At 32.6% G+C, this 23,745-nt stretch overlaps 1 protein-coding gene across 3 annotated transcripts in view; it reads left to right on the top strand.

Annotated features, from left to right (window-relative positions):
• LOC105319293 (ubiquitin carboxyl-terminal hydrolase 25) overlaps nucleotides 1–23,745 on the top strand; it is a 196,348-nt gene that overhangs the window by 155,478 nt on the left and 17,125 nt on the right. For all 3 annotated transcript variants that reach the window (XM_066076350.1, XM_034446363.2, XM_034446362.2), the window contains 4 exons: nucleotides 6,127–6,197; nucleotides 10,642–10,864; nucleotides 16,289–16,504; nucleotides 20,961–21,124. In XM_066076350.1, the coding sequence (XP_065932422.1) occupies nucleotides 6,127–6,197; nucleotides 10,642–10,864; nucleotides 16,289–16,504; nucleotides 20,961–21,124 (674 nt within the window). The remainder of the gene's footprint in view (nucleotides 1–6,126; nucleotides 6,198–10,641; nucleotides 10,865–16,288; nucleotides 16,505–20,960; nucleotides 21,125–23,745) is intronic.

Genomic DNA, 23,745 nt, shown 5'->3' on the forward strand with positions numbered 1-23,745 from the left:
GAATATTTGAAACAACCAAAATATATTTGTGCTGTTTATGTGAAGTAAATTGAGGTTAAATAATCAACGAGTTGACTTTTTCATTTGTGACGGTGGTTTTAGCTTGTTTTCATTTTCGTTTAGCATGTTTTTTTTTATTTTAACTTGAGAGGAACCATCGTCTTTATTTTAGAATTTAATTTTTTTACGTGTAGACCGGTAAATCAGACAGCTGATTGTTTACATGTACCTGCGCAAAATCTGATGCACTAACAACAGTTATAGAATACTATTCAGTATGTTGGAACATGTAATTCGGTACGATCTCTACGTATTGGTTGATTAATGCAACATGTTTTATTAAGATGCTCAGCAATTCAATCTAAATGGAGATTATTCTTGCTGCTAGAAATATATAAGTATATATATGATGAAAAATAAATTGAGTTTTTTTCTTTGTTTTTGTGCATTTTTTTCTTGTTTTAATTGTTTACAAATTTCTATTTACTAACCTGAGAGCTTCGAGTTATAAGCAAGATACAGAGCTTTGCGCACAATGCTACTGTATGTTTGTACACAAAGCTGAGATCATGCTTTAGTTGGTTTATATTTGAAATGCAGCTATGCTGAATAGGAAATACCAAGTTTAAAATTCTAAAGTTGAATGTAATAAACTCGTGTGAACAAAAAAGACATGACTCAAACCAAGCTATGTATCTTGCTTATAAATCTACGATTAATGCTGAAATTTTGGTTGACCAATGGAAATGTTTTGCTAAAAGGATGATATGCGGTTACTACTTTCTGGTGCCCCTCATATCTCAAAGATTAAGTATATGCAAAAATAAGTGTAAAATTCGGATATTCATTTTTAATTAATCTACCGAGGGGTCATATAGCACAATATCCTTTGAACGCCCATTTAAAGCCAGTGTTACTCAGGTGAGTGATGTGGCCCATTGGGCCTCTTGTTTTAAGTTTGAGCCCTTAAATCTCAAAAACGGTAAGAGATTGAAAATGTTTACGCTTAGGATTTTGTATGTCTAGACATGATAAATCTAGTCCTTAAATTTGAATGCTCTAACTCAAAAAGTAGGAATGATGCTGCGCTTCAATATATTTTAAGTATTTTCCTTGTAAGAACTGAAAGTACCAGAACCGTAAGTCTAAAAATTACATACAAGTGTTATTTCGAATTGCTATTAGACTTTTGTATTATTGTTTCATTATTTCTTTCCGTTATCAAAAATTTCCAAAATGTTTTAACATCTTGGTATAACCTTAAATAGTAACTTATGAGCAGTGCAATGTCAAAAGAATGACAACTCCAGAACTTTACAAGTAGCTATACTTCCAGAGGAATATTTTCATAAAATAATTTTTAGGTAAGTACAGACCCTGAAACGTACTACTATACCACACGCTCGCTAAACGGTTCACACGAAACGCTGAACGGTTTACACGAAACGCTGCACGCTTTGCCCGAACCGCTAAACGATTTACACAAAACGCTGAACGGTTTATACGAAACGATTCTCGCACGAAACGATTTGCTCGCTTTTCACACGCTTTGGACACGCTTTTATCCTGATCGATTCGGGTCCTCTCGGATTTTTACCCTGACTCTGTTAGTAAGAATTAATTTTAAGAAAACATGAAATAATAGAAATACTGATATTAGAAACATATATGTACATAAGTATTGATTTGATTGATTAAATTAATTTGGTACTTATATTTAAAGCAAAAAATTATTTATTCACAGAATTAGCCAAAAATATTACGTCTATAAATATATTTATTGCCCAAAAGAAATATCCATGATTCTTATTAGTACCGTAAATGATAAATATTTCATAGAAAAAAGTTACCGTAACACAATATTCAATACCAAAAATAAAATCCGTATGATTACAAACTGATATCAGTTTTTCAGTATTCATTAATACTTTTATTGGTTTCAGAGAATACGATGTAAAAATACTAACTGTAAATAAACCTGTGATTATTTACATTGATAATTTGTTTTTTCAGTATTCGGCGGGATTTGTTTTTTCTTCTCACATTAATATTTTTATTGGGTTCAGAGAATACGATGTAAAAAAACTTACTGGAAATAAACCTGTAATTATTTACATTGATAATTTTGAAAGTTATGTAAAATCTAATTAGTCACATAAGTTAGAAAAATACTATGAAACAACCGACTAATTTTTTTATGTCGAATCATTCGCGTAAATAAATGTTCCGTATACATGTATAATATCACAGAGAAAAATCAATGGATTAAACAATAAAGAAAGTTGTCATTTCTATTTCGGATTTCGGAAAGAACAAAAAATAAAAAATGATTTAGATTTTTGTCTCAATATTCGTATACATATCCGGCACCCCGCATAACGGCGTACAATATATCTATCATAATCTATTTAAATTAAGTACCATGCATATAGATTCCCATAATAATAAATTGCATGTGTACATTTGAGGAAATTAGGAAAATTTCAGTGTGTTAATTATTTGTTGTTTTCCGTTATCAGTGTTTAAATAATTAAAATAATAACTTGTAGAAATATTTTTAATCGGGATTCAAAAGAATTTACTTCCCGCATTTCATAGAAATAAACAGTATATTTTCTTTCTATGTTAATTTTACATTTAATTTTGTTCAAATTAATGTTAAATAATCGATCATTGACATTGTGTGCATCAACAAATACTGATTCCGACTACCTTGAAGTCATTAAATTTCTATTGGCTATTGACAAAAAAAGAGACGCGTGACCATCCAATGAAAACGAATACACAGAGTTTGATTGACAGGTTCAGCCAGATGCAGGTCTTACCCGATGTCCGAGGTTATGTGTACTGGTTGTACACAGCCGAATAGTCTCAGTAACTAGTCTTCTTTCAATACGCGTACTTTTCTTTTGTTTGTTAAAAATTAATTCAATTTTGTAAAAAGATAAGTATATCATTTCTTATAGATTTTTTTCACGAGAATATCTCAAAGGAGTTTTGCCAATCAGTTTAAAGTAATGTTTAACACAAGCGCTATTTTGAAACAATTAAATTTTCAGAGAGTTCCGAATGAAATCTGATGAACGTTTCACACGGTTCTCGCACGCTTTGCATGAAACGATTTACACGCTTTGCCCGAAACGCTGCACGCTTTGCCCGAAACGCTAAACGGTTTACACGAAACGCTTCACGATTCACACGAAACGCTAAACGGTTTACACGAAACGCTAAACGATTTACACAAAACGTTTCCCGCACGAAAGTCGCACGCTTTTTTGGTGTAGTAGTACGTTTAAGGGTCTGTATTTATTCCTCGGACACAAAACTTGGTATGCCTATAGTATTTATGCTCTTACATTCTTAGAGCAAAGCGAGATAACTCTCTCTTAATAAAGAACAAGTGCACTTATGCTATAGAGAATGGGCCCTTTTTCAGTGCCGTTTTTATGCAGAAAATATCAACAAATTGCTTTTTTCTCGTAATAGGTAAGCACTGATGGATACTTCTGATTTATATGCACGCTTAAATTTGCCAACATTAGCATACTGTTTAAAAACTTAAGGATTTTTAAATGCCTATAAATAATCTAAATCTGGAAAAATTGAACAGAACCTACTTGAATTGTGTCTATATATATTTAAATCAGTGGGAGGAGACATTTAAATCAACATTGCTCTGTTGGTGGATCGATTGGCGCATTTGCTGAATTATACTTTATGCATTATTTTACGTCTGAAAAAAAAACCGAATAAAGCTTTGAAGTTGCATATTACCATAGTGACCAAACAAACATTCCTGACCATACAAAGATGATGGAAAGCGATTTAAAATGTGTCAATGTTTTACAGTGAGCACATTTGACAAATGTTTACCTGGATAGAACCCACGTGATTGTTTGAAATAATTTATTCCATGCGTGGGTTCAAACATAGGTCATGCTGGTAATAGCTTTCGCTTGATAAAGGAAAAACCTTGTAATTTTCATACATTTTTCATTAAGTTACCAGCCTAATGTAGTACAAACTTCTTACTTTCACAGGAGTTTTTTTAATGTATAATGCGTATTCCACAAGTTTGTACTCGGTTAGGCTGACAGTAAACAAAGGCTTTGAAATGAATGCCCGTCCTCAATTTACTTTACAAAATCAGGAATGTCTGCTGACCCTTACTATGTTTTAAAGCATCATGCTTTTTATATTCAATGAATTCAGCGCTAAAACTTGTTAATTCTTATGGAAATAGATATCAATCGATAATGTTAGGGAAAAAATATGCTTAATTTGAATCTTTATTTTTTCACTTTTTACCGGGGCCCATAAGTACACTCGTCCTTTTGAAATTTAAACACGTTGTGATCTTTCGGCCTTTCATATCCCTATATGGAGTCTAAAAGTGGCCCCTCGGACCATAATTTTTAGATTGTGCTTTTTATTCCTAACAATAAACTGAAAAGATTGTTAAAATCAGAGCAAAATAAAGAAGTTACAGGTTAAAGGCTGTTTTGAACATTGGCCCCTGCAGATCCCTAATCTTTTTGAACTGTCTACCCAAAACCTTTTCCGGTCTGTGAATTTTGTGTATCATTATACAACTAAATTATTGCAATGTTTACTTGAAATTTTTTGAGAAAACGAACGACGCATGATTTTAGTTTAACACTGAAACTCCCAAGGACGAAATTTCATAGGCTCATAAAACCGGAAGTACTGAATATTTTTTATTCAAACTTGGAATATATGTTCTATTTGAACCATGTTTAGGCGTCTTATAAAATTCCTAAGGTTTTTTGATTTTTTTTGTTTTTCATCCCCCTTTTTTCAAGTTTGAGCCCTATTATCTCAAAAACGATAAAATGTAGAAAAATGCCTATGCTTATGATTTTGTAAAACTAGACAAGATACATCTTACTCTTAAATTCGAATGCTGTAACTCAAAAAATAATAAAGATATTGTGTTTCAATAAATTTTTAGTATTTTCCTTTTCAAAACCGGAAGTGCCAGAACCAGAAGTTCAAAACCTTACATACGTGTGTCATTTCAAATTGCTATAAGTCTATTGCATGATTGTTTTAATATGTCTCTCTATTTTCAAAAAATCGCTGACGAAACTTTGTCGAGAATAATAATAATAAAACATCAGAATAACAATAGGTTTCAACCGAAAGTCAAAAAGCCATTATTATTCAAAGGGGCATGGTCACAATTTTGTTCAAATTTTATTTTTCTGTTTTTATTATTTGCAATGCTTTAGGAATGCATTTCTAGTGATCAAATGAAATTTTGGTGCCAGTCATTGAGTTTTAAGCAAGATACAGGGCTCACAATTCTTCGTCATGTAAACAAGGCTTGTGCCCTGTTTTTGTTTACATAGGTTCAATATACTGGTAAAAAATCTTTTTCAAGCTAGTTTGTCTATCTTAATATTCATTTTAAGCATAAATAAACAGTTCCTAATGATTAATACATGTATTGTAGGCATAAAACTAGAATTTTCACTTCAACATTCAAAATGTAAACGAACGCTTTGTTTACATAGCAAAGAATTGTAAGCTCTGTAACTTATTAAGGTAACTCCGTATCTATAAAATTATGGGTACAAAGTTAATAACTTAACTTTTTTTTAACTTATTGGGCTTGAATTTCATCAAAAAATAAATAAAATATATATGTATCCATCCTATTTAAGATGTAAGTTAATAAAAACCAGAGACTGAAATTATCATCTGAAAATCACACTTTTTTGTTTAAAAATTATATATAAGTGGATGGATACTTGTTTGTCTATTTAAATTTTATTGCTTACTATGCCAGAAAACTAAAATTAATTTTAAAAAAAAGAAAAAATTGTTGACATTAGAAAAATTATAGCATGTAGATATATAACTTAGAGAAAAGTAGAAAAGAGTTATTTCCCTTTGTCATTATTGAATTATAATATAAGGATGAAAAACGCTTATTAAATATCTCCAAGTAAACAATGATTTGAGTTTTTGATGTGCACCTATAATAACATAGAAATTACAAATCTACTTGCAAGAATTTTAATGAATTCATGGTTTATGTAAAATGTATGACGTCACAGGAGGGTGGATTTACTTTAAGTCTCTAAACAATATCTATTTCAGAATTACAGGAGAAAATAAGTAAACTAGAAGCAATGAAAAACAGTATGTATTCAGATGAGACTTTGAAACAGGTGAGCAATCTTGTTTAATACCAGTGTCATATTTAAACAACAGATAGTTTGTATACATGTAAGAGTGTCATTTATTGTTAAGTCACCTAAATTAACAAAGTTTGGAAAGGGGGGGGGGATGTAGGAATTACCTTGTCCGTCCATCTGTCTGTCTGCAAAATTTTCGTCCAGTCAATATCTTTCTTATGGAGAGACATTGGAAGTTCTTACTTCACACAAAGATTGCATATAAGCAAGTTCATTTGGGCAAGGTCAAGGTCACTGGCAGGAAAAAAGCAAAATTTGTGCCTGGTCCATATCTTTCTTATGGAGAAACATTGGAAATTCTTACTTTCCACAAAGATTGCATATGACCTGAGGGTATGTCATGTTTCATCGCATCCAGGTATTTCATTCACCCCAACATGTTTCATTGGATGAAAAATATATAGAAACGGATTTTGAACAAAAATAATATGACACCCACTGCACTGGTATAATATTCAGCAAAAGATGAAATAAAACAGACTGAAATCCAGGCACACACGTCAAAAATCTTTGCCTCATTGTGAATTATAACATCCCACATATGCAAACCACACAGTCTGTAGCAGATCTTGCAGTGACAGCATGGTCTTTAGAGAACAATTTTTTTTTATAGAAAACTGATATAAATCATGTTGCCTCGTTAATGTTTTGGATTTACTATTCATTACTTACTGTATACAAGGTTACTTTTGCCATATGTGTTAATTTCACCCTTCTATACTTGCAAATAGTTTCGTCCAGTCTTAAATTCGCCAAGACATGCTTGAGTACTAACAATGTTCGATTTTTAAAAAGCTAAGAAAGTCAGCCAGCTGAATTTTAATTTTAAGTCAAAAGTGAATACACAATCTATTAAAATACAAGATAAATAGTTTCCAGAACAGTAATAATATATGGATGCACATTTAGTTTGTGCCCTTTTTTTATGGCTGTACATGTAGGTGAGGAGATAAGCTTGTAGCGGTGTATATGCAATGCATGACTGCAGACCTACTTAATAATTTAAGTTTTAACTTTGAAAACATACCGATAGCTGTCTGAATTTCATGGTCTCATTGCAAACCACTACCAATATACCAGTATTTACTTTTCAATCTCACAAAGAGAGTTGGGAAGATATATCTCCGGACTGTGGCTGCAGACGATTCCCATTGAGAGTCTTCCAATACAACGATGCGCAGTTTGACCTAGAAACTGACCAGTTTCATAACTTCTTCGAATTTCTCTAACACGAACTGTCTAATCCCCTCCCAGAATTCATTTGCGCAAAGTGCAATTAAAGTTTTATCCTAACTTAATTAGTTAGCGTGCGAGCTGACTAAGGAGATAATTTGGAACATTGGAATTTGGCCAGTTTTAAATTCACTCGCTTACAATGAGGGTGAAAGAGGCGAAAATAAAATAGGGATGAACATTTCCATGTATATGGCATCCACTGTGTTTGATGTATTGTGGCTGGGGTCTACAATAAGATTATATGCATTCTGTATGAACAACACATGTTTGATGTGCACACAAAGTAATGCAGCACAACTGTATCTGTGCAATATACATGTAATAGGAATACATGTGAATTCTTCCAAAGAATAAACTTTCTACTGTGTTTTATTGGTTGTACCGTATTTTTCGGGGCATAGGCCGGTATTTTTTTTCTCTGATGAGCGAGCCCCAGCCTATCCCCGGGATGGGCTAATCGTAGACTCAGAGTTGAAAAAATTAAACAGTAAAATATAAAATCCACTGTTTTTATCCATTGTACAGTCATTTTACCGGTAACGAATACTTGCCAGTATCGAATAATTTTTAGAAAAATTATTGCTGAAAGAAGAAGTTAAGGTTTTAAAAAATCCTAGCTATGTAATTAAAATACAGAAATAAATATTCTATCATTGTGTAAAGTTGTTTGACATTTGCACGATTATTTACCGAATTGTTTACAAATTAAAAAGGTGACCCTGTATGAGCTGCCGGAATGTGCAAGGCAAAAAAAACGAAAGTATGAAAACAATTAAGCCTAACTATGAAAATAAGTCTGTTATTGACCCATATTTGGTGGATAATAAGTAATTATAATCCATTTAATAAGATAGTGCATCATATTTTTGAATGAAATTACGACTTCAAATAGAACCACGTGTAGTTTTCCTAGTTTCGGTTCACTGCGATAGAAGCATTATTTGGCTGAATATATTGATAGATATACTAACAAAACAAAGGCAAATGACAATTACTTATCATCAATTACTGTTATAGAGTGTTTTCATGAAAATTCAATTTCATAAAGTAACGCAAATGAAAAATGTTTAAGTCCAGTTTCAATTTGACGGGAAAAGGTATAATAAAAATAACGATCATATCATTTGTTTAAATGACATATTCCCCCAATTATTTTTCTTTCTTCATTTATAGGTCTATTAACATGTACCTCTAGTACATTTTTGAAATTAATTCGCCTCAAAATATTCAGTCAGAAGTAATTAGAGGGCACTTGATTCTATACTGGAAAACGAATTCAAAACTAGGAAAATGGAGGATGTGTTGAAATTACTTTCTCCATAATTCATCCTTTATATTTTCGGAAGTTTGATACTACATTTTAGAAGAACAAAGAAATGTGATTTAAAGTAGATCCAGTGTTCTGTGATGTCATACTTTTTTGTGAAAGATTGAATTCTTTGAAATTTGTGCAAGATAGTTTTATTTATTTTATGTGAATATAATCACATGGATGTAATTTGAATAACTGTTAAGTTCAAGATATTTTCGCAGCTTAATTTTATCCTAAATTTCCAATTTTTTATACATTTTATCTATGCTAAGCGGAAATAACTCTTTTTCTGACTTTTCTTTCAGTTGTATGTCTAAATGCCATAGTTTTTCTTATCCCAGCAATTAATTTAAAAATATTTTTGTAGTTTTAGTTTTCTGATAAAGTTGACAATAAAATTAAACAAGATAACCTAATTTCTGCCTACAACATTTTACTTATAACAAAAAAAATACGGTTTTCTGATGCTAAAATATGCTTTAGTTTATGTTTATCTGGCATCTCAAAAAGTGTGATGACATGTATATTTTTTCTAACAATTGATGAAATTTAAGTCTATTAAGTTGAAATCAGTTTGGTGTTACAAAAAATAAAAACATTTGGAATTCTGATAATAATAGTCGCATGCACGACGAAACCGCATACTGATTCGTTACCGGTAAAACGACTGTACTGTTGTAGCAGTTTATTATGAGGGTTGTTTTTTTTCTTCATCTGTTTGAACTATTGTTCGATAGTTGTCCCGTTGATAAATTTTGTAATGACATCGTGAGTAATAAAATGTACAGTACTGTATGAGGTATTTCTTTACAACCCCAATCAAAAGAATTTTTTCGTTCGTGTATGAACCCTGGAAACTATTATTGCGCAGTAAAAAAGAAAACGAAACCGGGTAGAATGTAATATGACGGAATTTTTGTGAATTCTTCATGTCTGCGTTCGTGGGAATTACTGGTCTTGGGTGTAAAATAAATTAAATGCTTTGTGTTTTTACAATTAATTTTCTGTTGGATGAAATAACGGTATTCTGGTGTCGTGTGTATATACAAAGGTGTGAACCCGGTGACTAAAACACAGCCTGGGGGGCACGTAGTGTACACCATTACACTTCATTGCATTAACTGTGTTTTTAACATTACAACTTCTCTGCATAACGGCAAGTCACTATTTAATTAATTAATAGAAAGAACACAAATGAAATATTTTATGTTTGCATTTTGGTATTTCGTTTTCTCATTCATAGCGATTAAGGGGGATAACTCTATTTGAATATGAAACCATGTGTTGAGCTAATGGACGCCATACCCCGTATTTACAAGTAGCTTTCAAAGTATAACTTGATTAAATGAAATTTAGCAATAAGGTATTAATAAAATATAAAAGGTTTGGTAAAATATTATACTTAGTTCTACCAGGCAGAACCACGGAGGTTGGTGTTGCAATTAAATTTACACTATGTAAAATTACGATACGTAATGATACACCGACGAATACGGAAGAGACCAAACAGCCACAAAACACAGATGTATTTTTAAAAATTGCTTAAAATATATATGTTAAGCAAATTTAATAACTTTAATTACTCTTTTGACTTTCTACATCGATATTCTGAAAGTATATACTTAATACGATGACTTCCTTAATCAGTGGTCATACTTTCACTATAGTAATCATCGATTGAAAATCGGCTTATCCCCCAATTCGGCTAGTCTAAAGATATTCCTTGAATTTTGTCTAAAAATAAACAATTTAGCCTATGCCCCACATCGACATATGCCCCGAAAAATACCGTATATACCCCCAAAAATATGATAGTTGGTGAGCAATTTAGCTCATTGGCTTTTAATTATAATCAATTTTGAATTGTAGTATCCGTATCAGTTACATGCTGTGTTGGTGCATGAAGGACAGGCTGCTGCCGGCCATTATTGGGCCTACATTTATGACTCCATGAATGAGAAGTGGCTTAAATTTAATGACATTGCTGTGACCTGTACATCATGGGATGACTTGGTGAAGGAGAGTGTTGGAGGATATCATAATGCTAGTGCATATTGCTTAATGTATGTGCAGCAGTCAAATATGGAACCCTGTAAGTTAAGTTAATTTCTTTGAAATAAATAAGGAGTTAAATATTCAATTATTTCCATTCCGATTTTATAAATGAAGGGCTTTTTGACAATTCATTGAAATTCAAGCCTTTTTAGCTCATCTGTAAGAGCTTAAAGCTAAAAAGAGCTTTTCTTTTCACTTTTTGTCTGGCATCCATACAGTACTGATCAGACCCAACCTAACAGAAAGATAACACCACTTAAACTGGGGTTTACTTTCTGGGTTTAAGCTTGGTTTACTCCGAATTTACTAGAGTGTACCCAGAGTAAACCCAAAGTAAACTTAGAGTGGGAACAGAGAGTAAACCCAGTCAGAAGTATACCCGTGAAATTAGACGCTAACTGAGTATTTGGAATACACAAGGGGAAGGAATTTTAGGCAGTAGGATGGTAAGATAAAAGACGGGTCTGCTTCACACTTCAGTGCATACAGTTGACCTTAAAAGCAATTTCCAAGTAAACCCAAAGTAAAACCCCAAGTAAACCCAAGTGGACCCAAATTTTCAAAACGTAAACCCAGAGTAAACCCCAAATGTAAACCTGGGGTTTGGTCAGGGTTTACTCTGGTGTTAGGTTGGGTCTGATCAGTACTGTATGTCAATGAACTTTCCAGTTTTGATTTCTTCTCCAGAACCGCTTGGTTCAACAAAACTTTGCACAAGGCATCCTTGCAAAAAGGGGATTCAAGATAATTATACCCCTGCTCCGAAGGAGAAGGGGGTATACTGTTTTACCCTTGTGTGTCTGTCTGTCTGTCCGTCTGTAAAAAAAATTCCTGTCGCATTTTTCTCAGCAACTATTCTTTGCAGATGCTTGAAACTTTAACACAGTATTTGTTCAGGCATGCCATACGTGGGATATATTTTTGAACCAATCAGATGTCAACTTCCTATTAAATGACAACTTTGTTTATTTTTAGCCAAAATTTTCAAACAAATTTTTGTCAAAGATTTCTCAGCAACTATGAATTGCAGATGCTTAGAATTTTAAAAAGTATTTGTTTAGGCATGCCATATTGTGGGATATATTTTTGTACCAATCGGACATTAACTTCCTGTTAAGGCCAGAAAAGCTGCACATGAGTGAAAGCATCCCCAGAAAGTGTAGATTCAATTTTGTTCAAATCAAGATCCTAGGGTATAGAATGGGGCCAAAATGGGGGGTAAAATTTTTACTTAAGGAAATCCTAAGTTTATAAAAATCATTGTCAATGATATTGTTTCTATTTAGGTATCCTCAGGTAGTGTTGATTCAAGTTTGTTAAAATCATAGTCCCTGGGGGTAGGGTGTGGCCACAATGGAGGGGGGGGGGTGAAATTTTACATGGGACTATTGAGAAAAATCTCTTCAAAAACCAATTGGCCATGTAACTTGCATGAAAGCATCTTCGAGTAGTATAGATTCAAGTTTGTTTAAATCATGATCCCCTTGGGGCAGGGTGGGTCCAAAATGGGAGGGAGGTCAAATTTCTACATAGGAAGATATAGATGGGGGTTAAATAGGAATAGAGAAAAATCTTCTCATGAATTCCGATAAAACAATAGAGGCATGATATTTAAGATAATAATATGTTGATAAAATTCCAATTTTTTAACTTTTTGAGCAAGTCATCAATTTCAAGATATTCTCAATTTGATACTGTATTGTGATTTGATCAGAGGTATGGCTATTGATGCTTGGGTGAGCTATGTGGCCCCTTGGCCTCATGTCATTATTTTGCAGTGCCCTTTGAAAAAAAGAAGAGCCCTTTGTGCAAACAAATGTATAACTAAATATGGCAATTTCAAATCTTGGCTGCCTACTGGTGAATTCATAGTGTAATGACGCATGTAGTTTTCTTTATCCTTGGTCAAGTGTAAATGAATCATGCATGTAAAGGATCCTGGAACATATATCTGAGTACTGTATAAAAATCACAACAGAGATATTTAAGTTTAAGCAAAAAAGTTAATTATAATAATAATATAATAATATATTCATAGTCCTAAAATTTACTTTTTGGTTGAAATTTTTGGGAGTTGATTTAAGGTTATATAAGTCCATCCATAACTATCATATTTCATATCTAATAGATTTCAAGTTTGATCACAAAAATCTCTGTGTGATTTTAAGGGTTTTATTAAATAATAAAAATTCACCTTTGAAATAAAAAAAAAATGAATATTAACAAATTTATCATATGTTGAGGTTAACATTAAAGTATATGGGAAAAATGCATTTTTTTTTGCGGGTGCCCTATAGTAATCACTCTGTCTGTCCATCCTTCTGTCTGTCTGTCTGTCACTCTTCCATCCACAAATTTTCTGGGTTTTTTCTAATAACTTTTTGTATGGTTGCCCAATCAAGTTCAAATTTGGTATGGTAGTTCAGTAGACAGAAATACATATTTTGATGCTAAGTTTGGTTCTCTATGTCCTTTGGTTTGGAGCTGGGGTGGTGGGTAGATTCCTTAACTATGCATAAGAATGAATGGGCAAAGAGAGATAACTGCTGAGAATGTTACCATTGTATACTTGGAAGGCTGTGCAATATTTGTCCTTTGGGATTAATTAACCTTCCACAGGAAGAAAATCCTAAGCTTTATCTTTATCTGTCACATTGAAATTAATTACTGCACTGCCTGTGTCTGCAAATGAACTTTGTTTTGAAGTTAAGGTCAATTTTGAATGATGTGTAGTATTGTGTACATTCTTTGAAATATGGATTTAAGATATGATATTCATACTTTATTTTGGTTAAAATACCGTACACAATGATTTATGACAATTTTATTGAATTCTAAAATCAAGATATATATTAAGATATCCTTTTTCACTATTTTTATTTTTAAATTATTTATTTTATTTTTTTCTGCCTTAATGCTGTTAATTTTAACAGGTAATCAGATAATAACCCCATTCTGTCATTTCTAAAAAAAAAAAAAAAGAAATCTTATTGTAAATTTAGAAGAAAAGGATGAGAGAGCAGAACAATTAACCCCCTGGGATTAATTATCTTGCCTGCTGCAGAAAATTTAGAGGCTTATCTCTATCTGTCATATGAAGATTAATGAACACCTTTGTCTGCAACTGACGTTTGTTTTGAAGTTGAGGTCAACCCTAGGTGATACAATGTATTTGCATTCACTGAAGGCTTGCATTTTATAAAACACCTGTTTAAATCTTTTTTAAATACACATTTAATTTAGTTTTTTTTTTTATAAGAGATGAGGTTATCCCTGTTTTATGCAGATACAAGGTTACTATTTAGAGTTTTTGGACATTCAGGAATTATCTTGAAATTTTAAAAATACAGTTGTTACTTGTAATTTTCAAATTTTTTTTATAAATGTAATCAAATTAAACTCTCATTCCATGAGCTGCACCCTTATATTTTTACCCTTCAGTTTAACACTTTAATTGTTGGATGAAAATCATATCCAACTACAAATCATGAGATCCTCTATATTGCAGATCTTTACATCTTATGCCGGGCATTTATTTTTCATCATTGTTAATATAAAGAGGATGAAATTCAAAGTTTTTTTCACTTCTGTATATTAATTGTCATAGCGGGGCCCTTCCTGACTGCTCAGTTTTCTAGTTTTCTCACACTTCTCTTGGTAAAAAGTTGCAAATGCTTTCCCTTTCTTCGAATATGCTAAAATAATTCATAATTAACCATACATATTTTCAAAAAATGACTTTTTTTAAATTTTCAAAAGGGCAGACAACTCTTTAAAAGTTTAATTTTAAGTGCAAAAAGTTCATTTAATTGACTACATTCATACTCTCGAGTTTGGTTTATGTCGGCCTCATAATAACTTTAAAATACATATTTGATGTAGTATAGATCAATCAAAATTGTTAAATTTACCTTAGTTATGGATGGACTACCTTAAATCAATGTTCATATGCAGTTACTCTGTCAAAATAGAAAAGAAACAGTGTTTGAACCTAAGCAAAAATCATCACCGCCGACAAGATTAAGTACTTGAAAATGCTGAAAAATTTGATATAATGTATTTGAACGCATTGTTTTTCAAGGAAACTTATTTACAAATACCTTGAAAATGGTCAGATTTTAAATGGTATGAACAATTTAGATATTTTTGTAGCTGTGTGTATTTCTAAGCCAGAGTTTAATATAACTGTTTCCCTGCCATTGATTACCAAAGCGCCATTTCTACAGTGGTAGCATTTGGAATCAAGGGCACACTATCCAATATAAAGATAGAACCAGTACAGACGTAGATGATACTTTATTCTTATTTGTTTGTTAAAAAATTCTTGGATACACTTTACCAGAAATATTTCAATTACAGTAAAACTTGGTTATAGCTATATAGGGACCAATGGACTTACTTCGTTATATCCGTAATTCGTTATATCCGTATAACAAATTCATAATAATAACTATAGCGAATTCACTATATACATGTTTTCTTTCACCAGACTATAATTTTTGTTAATTGAGGCTTAAAATAAAAATGCATTTCTTTGATACTTTTGATAATCCGATTATGAATTGAAAAATATTTATGAAAATAAATCATTCAAACTATTATGTTAAACGGTAGTCCAAACTTTTTTTAACTGTAAGGAAATTCGTTATAAAAGTGTTAAATGTCATTATTATTCACTTCTACGGGACTCAAAATGAGTTCGCCATATCCGTAAATTCGTTATATCCAAATTTGTTACAACCGTAAAATTTTGCTTAGATTTGTTAAGAATTTTACTGGGGATTCAAAAATACTTCGCTATATCCGAGAATTAGCTATATATTCAAGTTCGTACTAAACGAGTTTTACTTTACTGATATATAAAGCATCATAGAGTTTGATTGCGTTAATTCTTTCTCTAAATATCACACAATATGATTCATGTGGGGTTTTCCGTCAAAAGCTCAAAATTCTTGTCGAAAAAAATGTGCTAAATTATTTAAATAACAGCTAGAAAACTACTTGCCATTCAAAATAACATATTGTTGATTTTCAAATAAATGATAATAAAATCAACTCATGTTAGTACTTTGATTTTAAGATGGTATGGGACATCTGTTGATAATAATGTGGATAAATGTACATTTATTTATAAATAAAATACTTTCACTAATTCAGAATTTTCAAGTTTTACAATGTTTAACCAAAAATAGCTTTTGAAAAAAATTGGAGAGATAAAAAATGTGAAACCCCAGCGGGATTTCAACTTATGACAAACAGATCCATAGTAAACCCTCTAACCAACTGCCCTACACTGTAAGGCGACAATATTAGGAAAGAAACTACTGAAATAATACACTTCGTTTTATTGTTTATTTTTATTAAGAATGCGTCACAACACGGAAGTGTCCCATACCACCTTAAAAAGCAAATGTCTAGATTCATGCAGTATGAACTAAATTATTTTCTGTTGTATTTTTAGATACAGAGCCCCCTACAGACTTTCCACCACAGTCTTATATAGAAAAACTTCCAGAAGATTTAAAAGAGTTTGTTGTTCAGGACAATAAAAAATTTGCTCAGGAGATGCTAGATTGGGACGAAGCACAGGCTAGAAAACCAGTTACTCCCACCGGAGAATCCAGAAATAAAGAAGGAGGGGATGGAGATGCGAAACAAGAAAGAGCAGTACTCAAAAGTATCATTTTCTTTTCCTATTTTTATTAAAACTTCATATGCTACTTGTGTCAGGGATGGGGTAATTGAAAAAAGTATTTGTAATTGAGTGTAATTAATTACATTTTTCAAAGTAATTGAAAGTAATTTGTAATTGAGTTTGTCTTTAATTACAAGTACGAGTGACTCTGCTGGGTGGCAGCATATTGTTTGCTTAATTAATGTCCGTTGTCATTACATTGTACATTTGTTAACAATTTTACTTTTTTAACTGGGTTTTCTGTAGAAAAAATCCAGTTGTTGAAATGGTAAGAATGGCAGGCAGGTGAGTGGCTGCCAAACGGGTACCCCTATTGTCCAAATAACTCTCCTACAGTTTTCACATACTTGCCAACTGACCCGATTTCGTCGGGTCACACCCGATTTTTCGACCCATTCACCCGATTATTTTTTATGACCCAGCGGGTCATGCTTTTCACCCAATTTTTGTCGAACCCGAAAATCTCCCGATTTGGTTTGTAAATTACATTGCGCATTTGACTTCCAGTTATGACCCCAAGCTGAGCTTGGATTTACGTAAACAATGCCGATGGCTATAACAGACACAGTAGGTATTATAATTATCGTGAGTTGTTTTGACAAACCGAAGGTGACATCATTAAGTGTGAAGGCTTCCAATAAGAAAAGGTCTTCATCGGGGCCAGCGGAATCAAAACCAACAAAAAGAAAATGATATTTTTGTACCTATCAAACAAAGTAATTGAGTACAAAACGAGGCCTCTTGTGTTCTATGTAACACACATTTGAATATTGGATTTTGTGCCCAAAATGATCAGACTAAACATTCAAAAACGCTAAGTTATGTATAAAATGCTTTTTAATATACAAAAGTCTTCCAAGTCACAACTTTCATGCCATCGTTTACAGAGTTCAAAAGCAAGGTTAATGTAGCAGAAACTCTTTTTGCATTTTTTTTAGCTGAACACAACCTACCATTTTCTGTGTCAGATCACTTTACAAAATTCAAAGTCAGCAACTATTAGTTATAATGCTTCTTTGAAATAAAATATTACACATAAGTTTTAACACATATTTCTATTGTATATACCTATGAAATGCATGGTAAATATGTCGTTACGGGCTATGACCAGATTTTTTACTTTCACATGTTGAGGTTGGCAAGTATGGTTTTCCAGATAGGAATTTTTTGCTTTGCAGATCCATTGAACATTTATTAGAGTTGTGCATATTTGTGGATTTTTATTTTTTATAATTTATTTGAAAAATACCACCTGTTAAACTTTTTGGGTATAATGTTGCAAATAAGGTACCCCTATTCATGGACAAATCCTCAAGCAGTTTTCAAGATAAGGTCTTTTTAGCTCACCTGAACCAAAGGTTCAAGTGAGCTTTTCTGATCACCTGTTGTTCGTTATCTATCCATCCATCTGTCTGTCCATCTGTCTATAAACTTTTTGATACTTTTTACATTTTTATACCCCCGCTCCGAAGAGCTGCATGCTCGCTAAACAGTTCACACAAAATGCTGAACGGTTTACATGAAACGATTATCGCACACAACATTTTGCTCGTTTGTCACATGCTTTTATCCTGATCGATTTTCATTTCCTTCAGGTCCTATCCAATTTGTCTTCTGACTAAGTAAGTAAGTAAGTAAGTTAGTAAGAATTAGAGGGAAACTATTGACAAACAGAATATATCTTTTTGTTGATAAATTATGAATTGAAACAAGTTGTATTTTATTCTATACCAAAATTAAAGACCACAAAACACTAAATCGGTTAATCTGATAATTTTTCTCTGACAAATTGACTATCAGATTAACCAGAACCCTCTGTATTATGATATTTTTTTTTTTAATACAATAACTAGTAAGTAGTTGAGGAAAAAATGTACCGATATTCTCTCAAATATTTTGATCTCTTTATAAAGTGGGGGAAGGGGGGGGGGGGGGGACGAAAATATAGGGAATTTGAAGTTAACAGTGTACCCCTACCAAATGTTTAGTTTTATATCTTGCGTAGGATTTTCTTATTCCTGGTAAAAATAGTATTGCGTAAAGGCACTATGTCAAATATTACATACAGGTAACTCTCGAAAGCTCGAAGTCCATGGGACCTAGGAAAAACTTCGAGGTATCAAGAGTTCGAGTTTTCAAGAGTTCGGAATTTTCCGGGTTGACTGACGGTTTTTTAAATAAGTCTTATCGGATGTTATGATTAAGCCATTTATTTAGTGCTAACCTTACGCACGTGCTTACACAACGTTTTCTTTTCAGTTTAATATACAGACCTGCGTATTTTGAAAACTAAATAAAAACAAATATTGAATTAATTCATGGTACACTGCAATTATTTGTTTTATGCATCATATTATGATCAGATTGCTTAGTACTACTCTACTGCGAGACGACATGTCGTAAGTTAAATAAATGAATATCACCATGATCACCCATTGTTCCCATTGTACGAGTCTTTCACAGGCTGTAAGAACTTGTTCAGCAATAATCATTATAATGCCAATGGTACTGATAAGCATAATTTCTACAGGTTTATAATTCCAAAATTCCACGGCTCAAAATTATCTTTTCGTCTCAATTAATTTCTCATTTTCACTGCGTCTCCAAATTATTGCATAACGGTTCGTGTAAATTATAGATTAGGTATAGATATGGCCAATCATCAAACAATTATCACCTTGCAGGACAAGTGTCGCCTGAATAAACAACCCGTGACACGGGTCACCCGTCTAACGCCTGGAGCCATTTAAATGACTAAGTAGGTGTTAATTAGGTAACACTTGGATATACACAGCCACTTCGAGGTATCGAGAGTAAAAAACTATAGATTATGAATAACGGGACTGCAGTTTGACTTCGAGGGATCAAGGGTTTCGAGAGATCAAGAGTTCGAGAAATCAAGAGTAAATTTGCTTAGTTATATAGGGAAAAAAATCGGGACCCTAGGCTCACTTCGAGCGATCAAGAACTTCGAGCGAACGAAGTTCGAGCCATCGAGAGTTACCTGTATATGCAAAAATAAGTGTAAAATTTCAATACTTTACAATATTTTCATTCGTTTTGCTACCAAGGGGCCATATGGCCGATATTTTTTTACCGCCGATTTAAAAGTCATTGTTGCTCGATCAGGTGAGCGAAGTGGCCCCATGGGCCTCTTGTTTCATTTATTGCTAAAAATTGAAAAACAATGATTAAAAAATAGTGCCAAACACTGAAATGTATCTAAGTAAGGGGAGGTAACCTACAGAGCGGTTGTGTATATATTTAGAACAATAGCACGCTTTATTTAATATCAATCAACATTTAAACTATGGGGAATATAGACAAGAATGGAACATGAAACTACATCTTAGAAAACAAGAGTTTAAATAGTAATTATTAAATGGTTAAAGGAATGGACGCGCTTATGAATGTTCTCACACAACTCGCTGACAGACTTGATTTTTATAAATGGAATCTGACAGTAAACTTTCAATATCCCAATGGAAAAATTTGACTCATTACAAAGTTGAATAGAATGGAAGTTACTCTCTCAATTTTGAAATCTAGGAGATAGTGCTTCATCTCAGAGGGCATACCCTCTCTGCTGAAAAACAAACAACGACGGTTTATCAACAAAGTCTGACAACTCTTTCAGTTCTGAATACATATAAAAAGGAATAGAAACAAATGAGTTTTGTAAATCCGAAAAAAAATCTATAGCTTCTTTAGGATGAATTGTGTTCTTTATTTGGAATTTGATTTGAATAAAATCTTTGATTTAAGATACATGTATATGATATAAACAACATCACACTGTTGATTTGATCTCATCCCTAGTATCAGTCCTCGGATGCTATCAGCCCGCGCCCCTCGAGCTTGGATTGATACCAACTGCTCGTTCTGAGACCAAGGCCGAGATCAAATCAACAGTGTGATATTCTAAATATACAACTCTGTTCTTTTCTCTAGACCTATTTAGCATATAAAATGACAATCTTGTTGGAATTGGGAGGTCCAGGTAGGGAACATGTATTGCTTATGCAATACTTTCAGAATGCGTACTTAATGTGTTGTTTTATTCTTATGTGATTGTTATATTGATTCATATGATGATGCTGAGAACATATTGATATGTTAGTTATGCTTATGTCTTATATGTTTCAATAAAATGGCCAAAAATCAGTACAATATATATGGCAAAGGGCCTGTTCAACAAAGCAGACAACAACCAGTCCTCCTCAGGATTTTTTATCTCTTAAAGCACAAATGTTTGAGAGTGCTCACAAGCACCATTCTCCTGAACAGGTTTCAGATATAAGTTTCTAGTCTCAATGTATGAGTGGTGATTTACTGGTAAATAGAATATTTTTTGTTTTTTGTCAGGGACACCACAAACTAAATCAGATATTAATAATTTTACATTTTGTTTATTTGATGATTTAACATTGTATTTTAGATCCTTCTAGTCAAACAGCAAGCACACAAACTCCCATTGTAATCAAATCAAACCTTCCAGTTCAGCATGCAGAGATGCTTGTTGAGGAAACCAGGAAGCAGTTGTCACTTGTATTAAAACTTGAAAATTACTTAATGAAAGGACCAGAGACTATTCTAAAATTGGTATGTTTTTTTCTCATCTGTATAATCTCCAAAATTATGGCATTTACCTCTGTCAGATGATAATTTGAGATTTAATGATCCCTTGCTGATTCCTTCAGTATGTCAGGTAATTCAAACATTTCTCTCTTGCTAATTAAGGCCACATAAAATTAATTTTTAGATTCTCATCCTCAACTGCCCCTCTGAAAATTGCGTGCCCCGATGCATTTAATTTTATTTTGAAAAAAAAAATTGTTGGGGAAAAAAAATCGGGCTCTGTATTCAATTTCAAAACATTTAATGGCTGCCTAAGCATGTGGATTACCGATTCTAGTCATGTTTGTGATTATAAGTTCACGCATTAATAACAAAGTTAAAATAAAATGGAATTAAAAGATTAAATGTGGGTTTTTGTACTCATATTAGAGTTAACAAATTAAAAGAATATAGAGCAGTTATTATTTCTAGAACATGAACTGTGAAAAAGGTGTTTTTAAAAAATAATATATAAAATCCGCCCATCCGCCCTATATTTTATGCACGTTAGGATGAGCTCGAGAGTCTAAATATTATTTTATGTGGCCTAAGGGCTATAACTATACCCTAAGGCTAGTACATAACAAGTTGTGAGGGTTATAATGTTTTTGATCAGTCAGTCATGCAGTCCTGTTTTTATCTCAGTGAAAAAGTCATCAGAAACTTATGCTATACCCCGGCATTGCAGTTGGCGGCCTGCTGACAAGTTCTAGTTTCTGAAGCAGGTCCTGTATTCAAGTCTTCACAAAACTTGCATGAATGTTTCATCTGGGCAAACTTATGAACTTAAAAGACTTGGATGATGAATCTAAGTCATGAATTTCAGATGAAGATCAAACAGCAAGTTAAAGTTTTTGAAGCAGGCGCTCTTTGATGGCCATATCTAAGTTATTGCTGGTCCTAACTTGACTAAATTTGCATGTAATATGGTATAACTTATGATACTTCTGCACTTGACATGCTTGTGTGCTGAATCTAAGCTATAGGTTTCGATGCTTGAAGAGGTTAAAGGGGCATGATCACGATTTTGGTCAAATTATATTTTTCTGCTTTTATTATATATACATTTACAATGCTTTAGGAATGCATATCTAATAATCAAATGGAATTTGATAGTCAGTTGTAGAGTTATAAGCAATATAAAGGGCTCACAATTCTTTGTCATGTAAACAAGGCTTGTGCCCTGCTTTAGTTTACATAGGGTCAATACAAGTAAAAAAAGATTTGTTTATCTTCTTATTTATTTTAAGCATAAATAACAGCTCCTAACGTTTAACACATTCATATTAGGCTGGTATAAAACTGGAAGTTTCACTTCAACATTCAATATGTAAACAAATTGAAGCTTTATTTACGCAGCAAAGAATTGTTTCAGCTCTGTAACTCATTATAACTCAACGAATGACACTCAAATTTTGGTTGCCTATTTGAAATGCTCTCCTGAAGCTTTGTTAACATTAAAATCAAAAAAATAATTTTTAACCAAAATCATGACCATGCATGCCCGTTTAAGATTATTGGAGCAGGTTCTTTTTAAAGGGGAAGGAAAGTCAAAAACATATTTATATTAATAAAGTGGTTAATGCTGTTTTGAAAATAAACTACATAATTAAGCTTTAATGCACGTTTAAAGTTAGAAAAATAATATGGAGGCTGACATGATATAGAACTCTTTTTGTATTAAAAACCAACAAAAATAATTATTTTGACTTCACACCATCTATTACAGTTTTGTTTACAGATACAATGTACACAGTGCTCTGAATAAAATGCTGGTTTATGCCTTTCTGTTACTTAACTTAAAACATGTCAATCTAAAGAATAAATACTTGTAAATGCGTTTTTATTAAATAAATGACAGCTGTTAATCTGCCATCATTCAATGTTGTAAAATGGCCAAGTAAATTTTTATTCCATGTCAGGTTCATTGCTAACTGAATAAGTATGTTATGTATGTAATTAGGATGTTTAAGATACATTCTCTAAAGTTGGAATTACCATGTCAAAATGACGGCACACATTTTCGACAATATTTGGCATCTATTGACAGCAATGCGCGGATATTTTTCCGACACTAACCTTCAACAGACATGCTCCGTTTTATGTTGGTTTGTAATTAAGTGGAGAGTCAAAGGTAAATTTGAATGGTCTCGATCAATATTGTTTTAAATTTTCCAGAACTTGTCATTTAGAGCGAATATCATGAATTGCTAATACTGATGCTACTATGTTGACAAAATTAACAAACCAGAATGGATGGTGTGACAACATAGATAAAAGTTCAATGCCAGCTGTCGTAGCAGGGAGAAATTTAAATTAAGCGTTTGATATTTTTATGCCCCCCTTCGAAGAAGAGAGGGCATATTGCTTTGCTTCTGTCTGTCGGTCGGTCCACCAACAGTTTCCGTTCATTTTCTTCGCAGAGGATGAACATATTGAGATAAAATTTGGTTTACAGGTTTATCATGATAATATCTAGGTCAAGTTCGATAATAGGTAGGATCGAGCATTTTTCAACAGAGTTATGGCTCTTGGACATAGAAAAAGTTATTTGCAATTTTCGTTCATTTTCTTCACAGAGAATGCACATATTGATATGATATTTG

This window comes from Magallana gigas, chromosome 2 (genome assembly GCF_963853765.1).
Source record: "Magallana gigas chromosome 2, xbMagGiga1.1, whole genome shotgun sequence".
Lineage (NCBI taxonomy): Eukaryota > Metazoa > Mollusca > Bivalvia > Ostreida > Ostreidae > Magallana > Magallana gigas.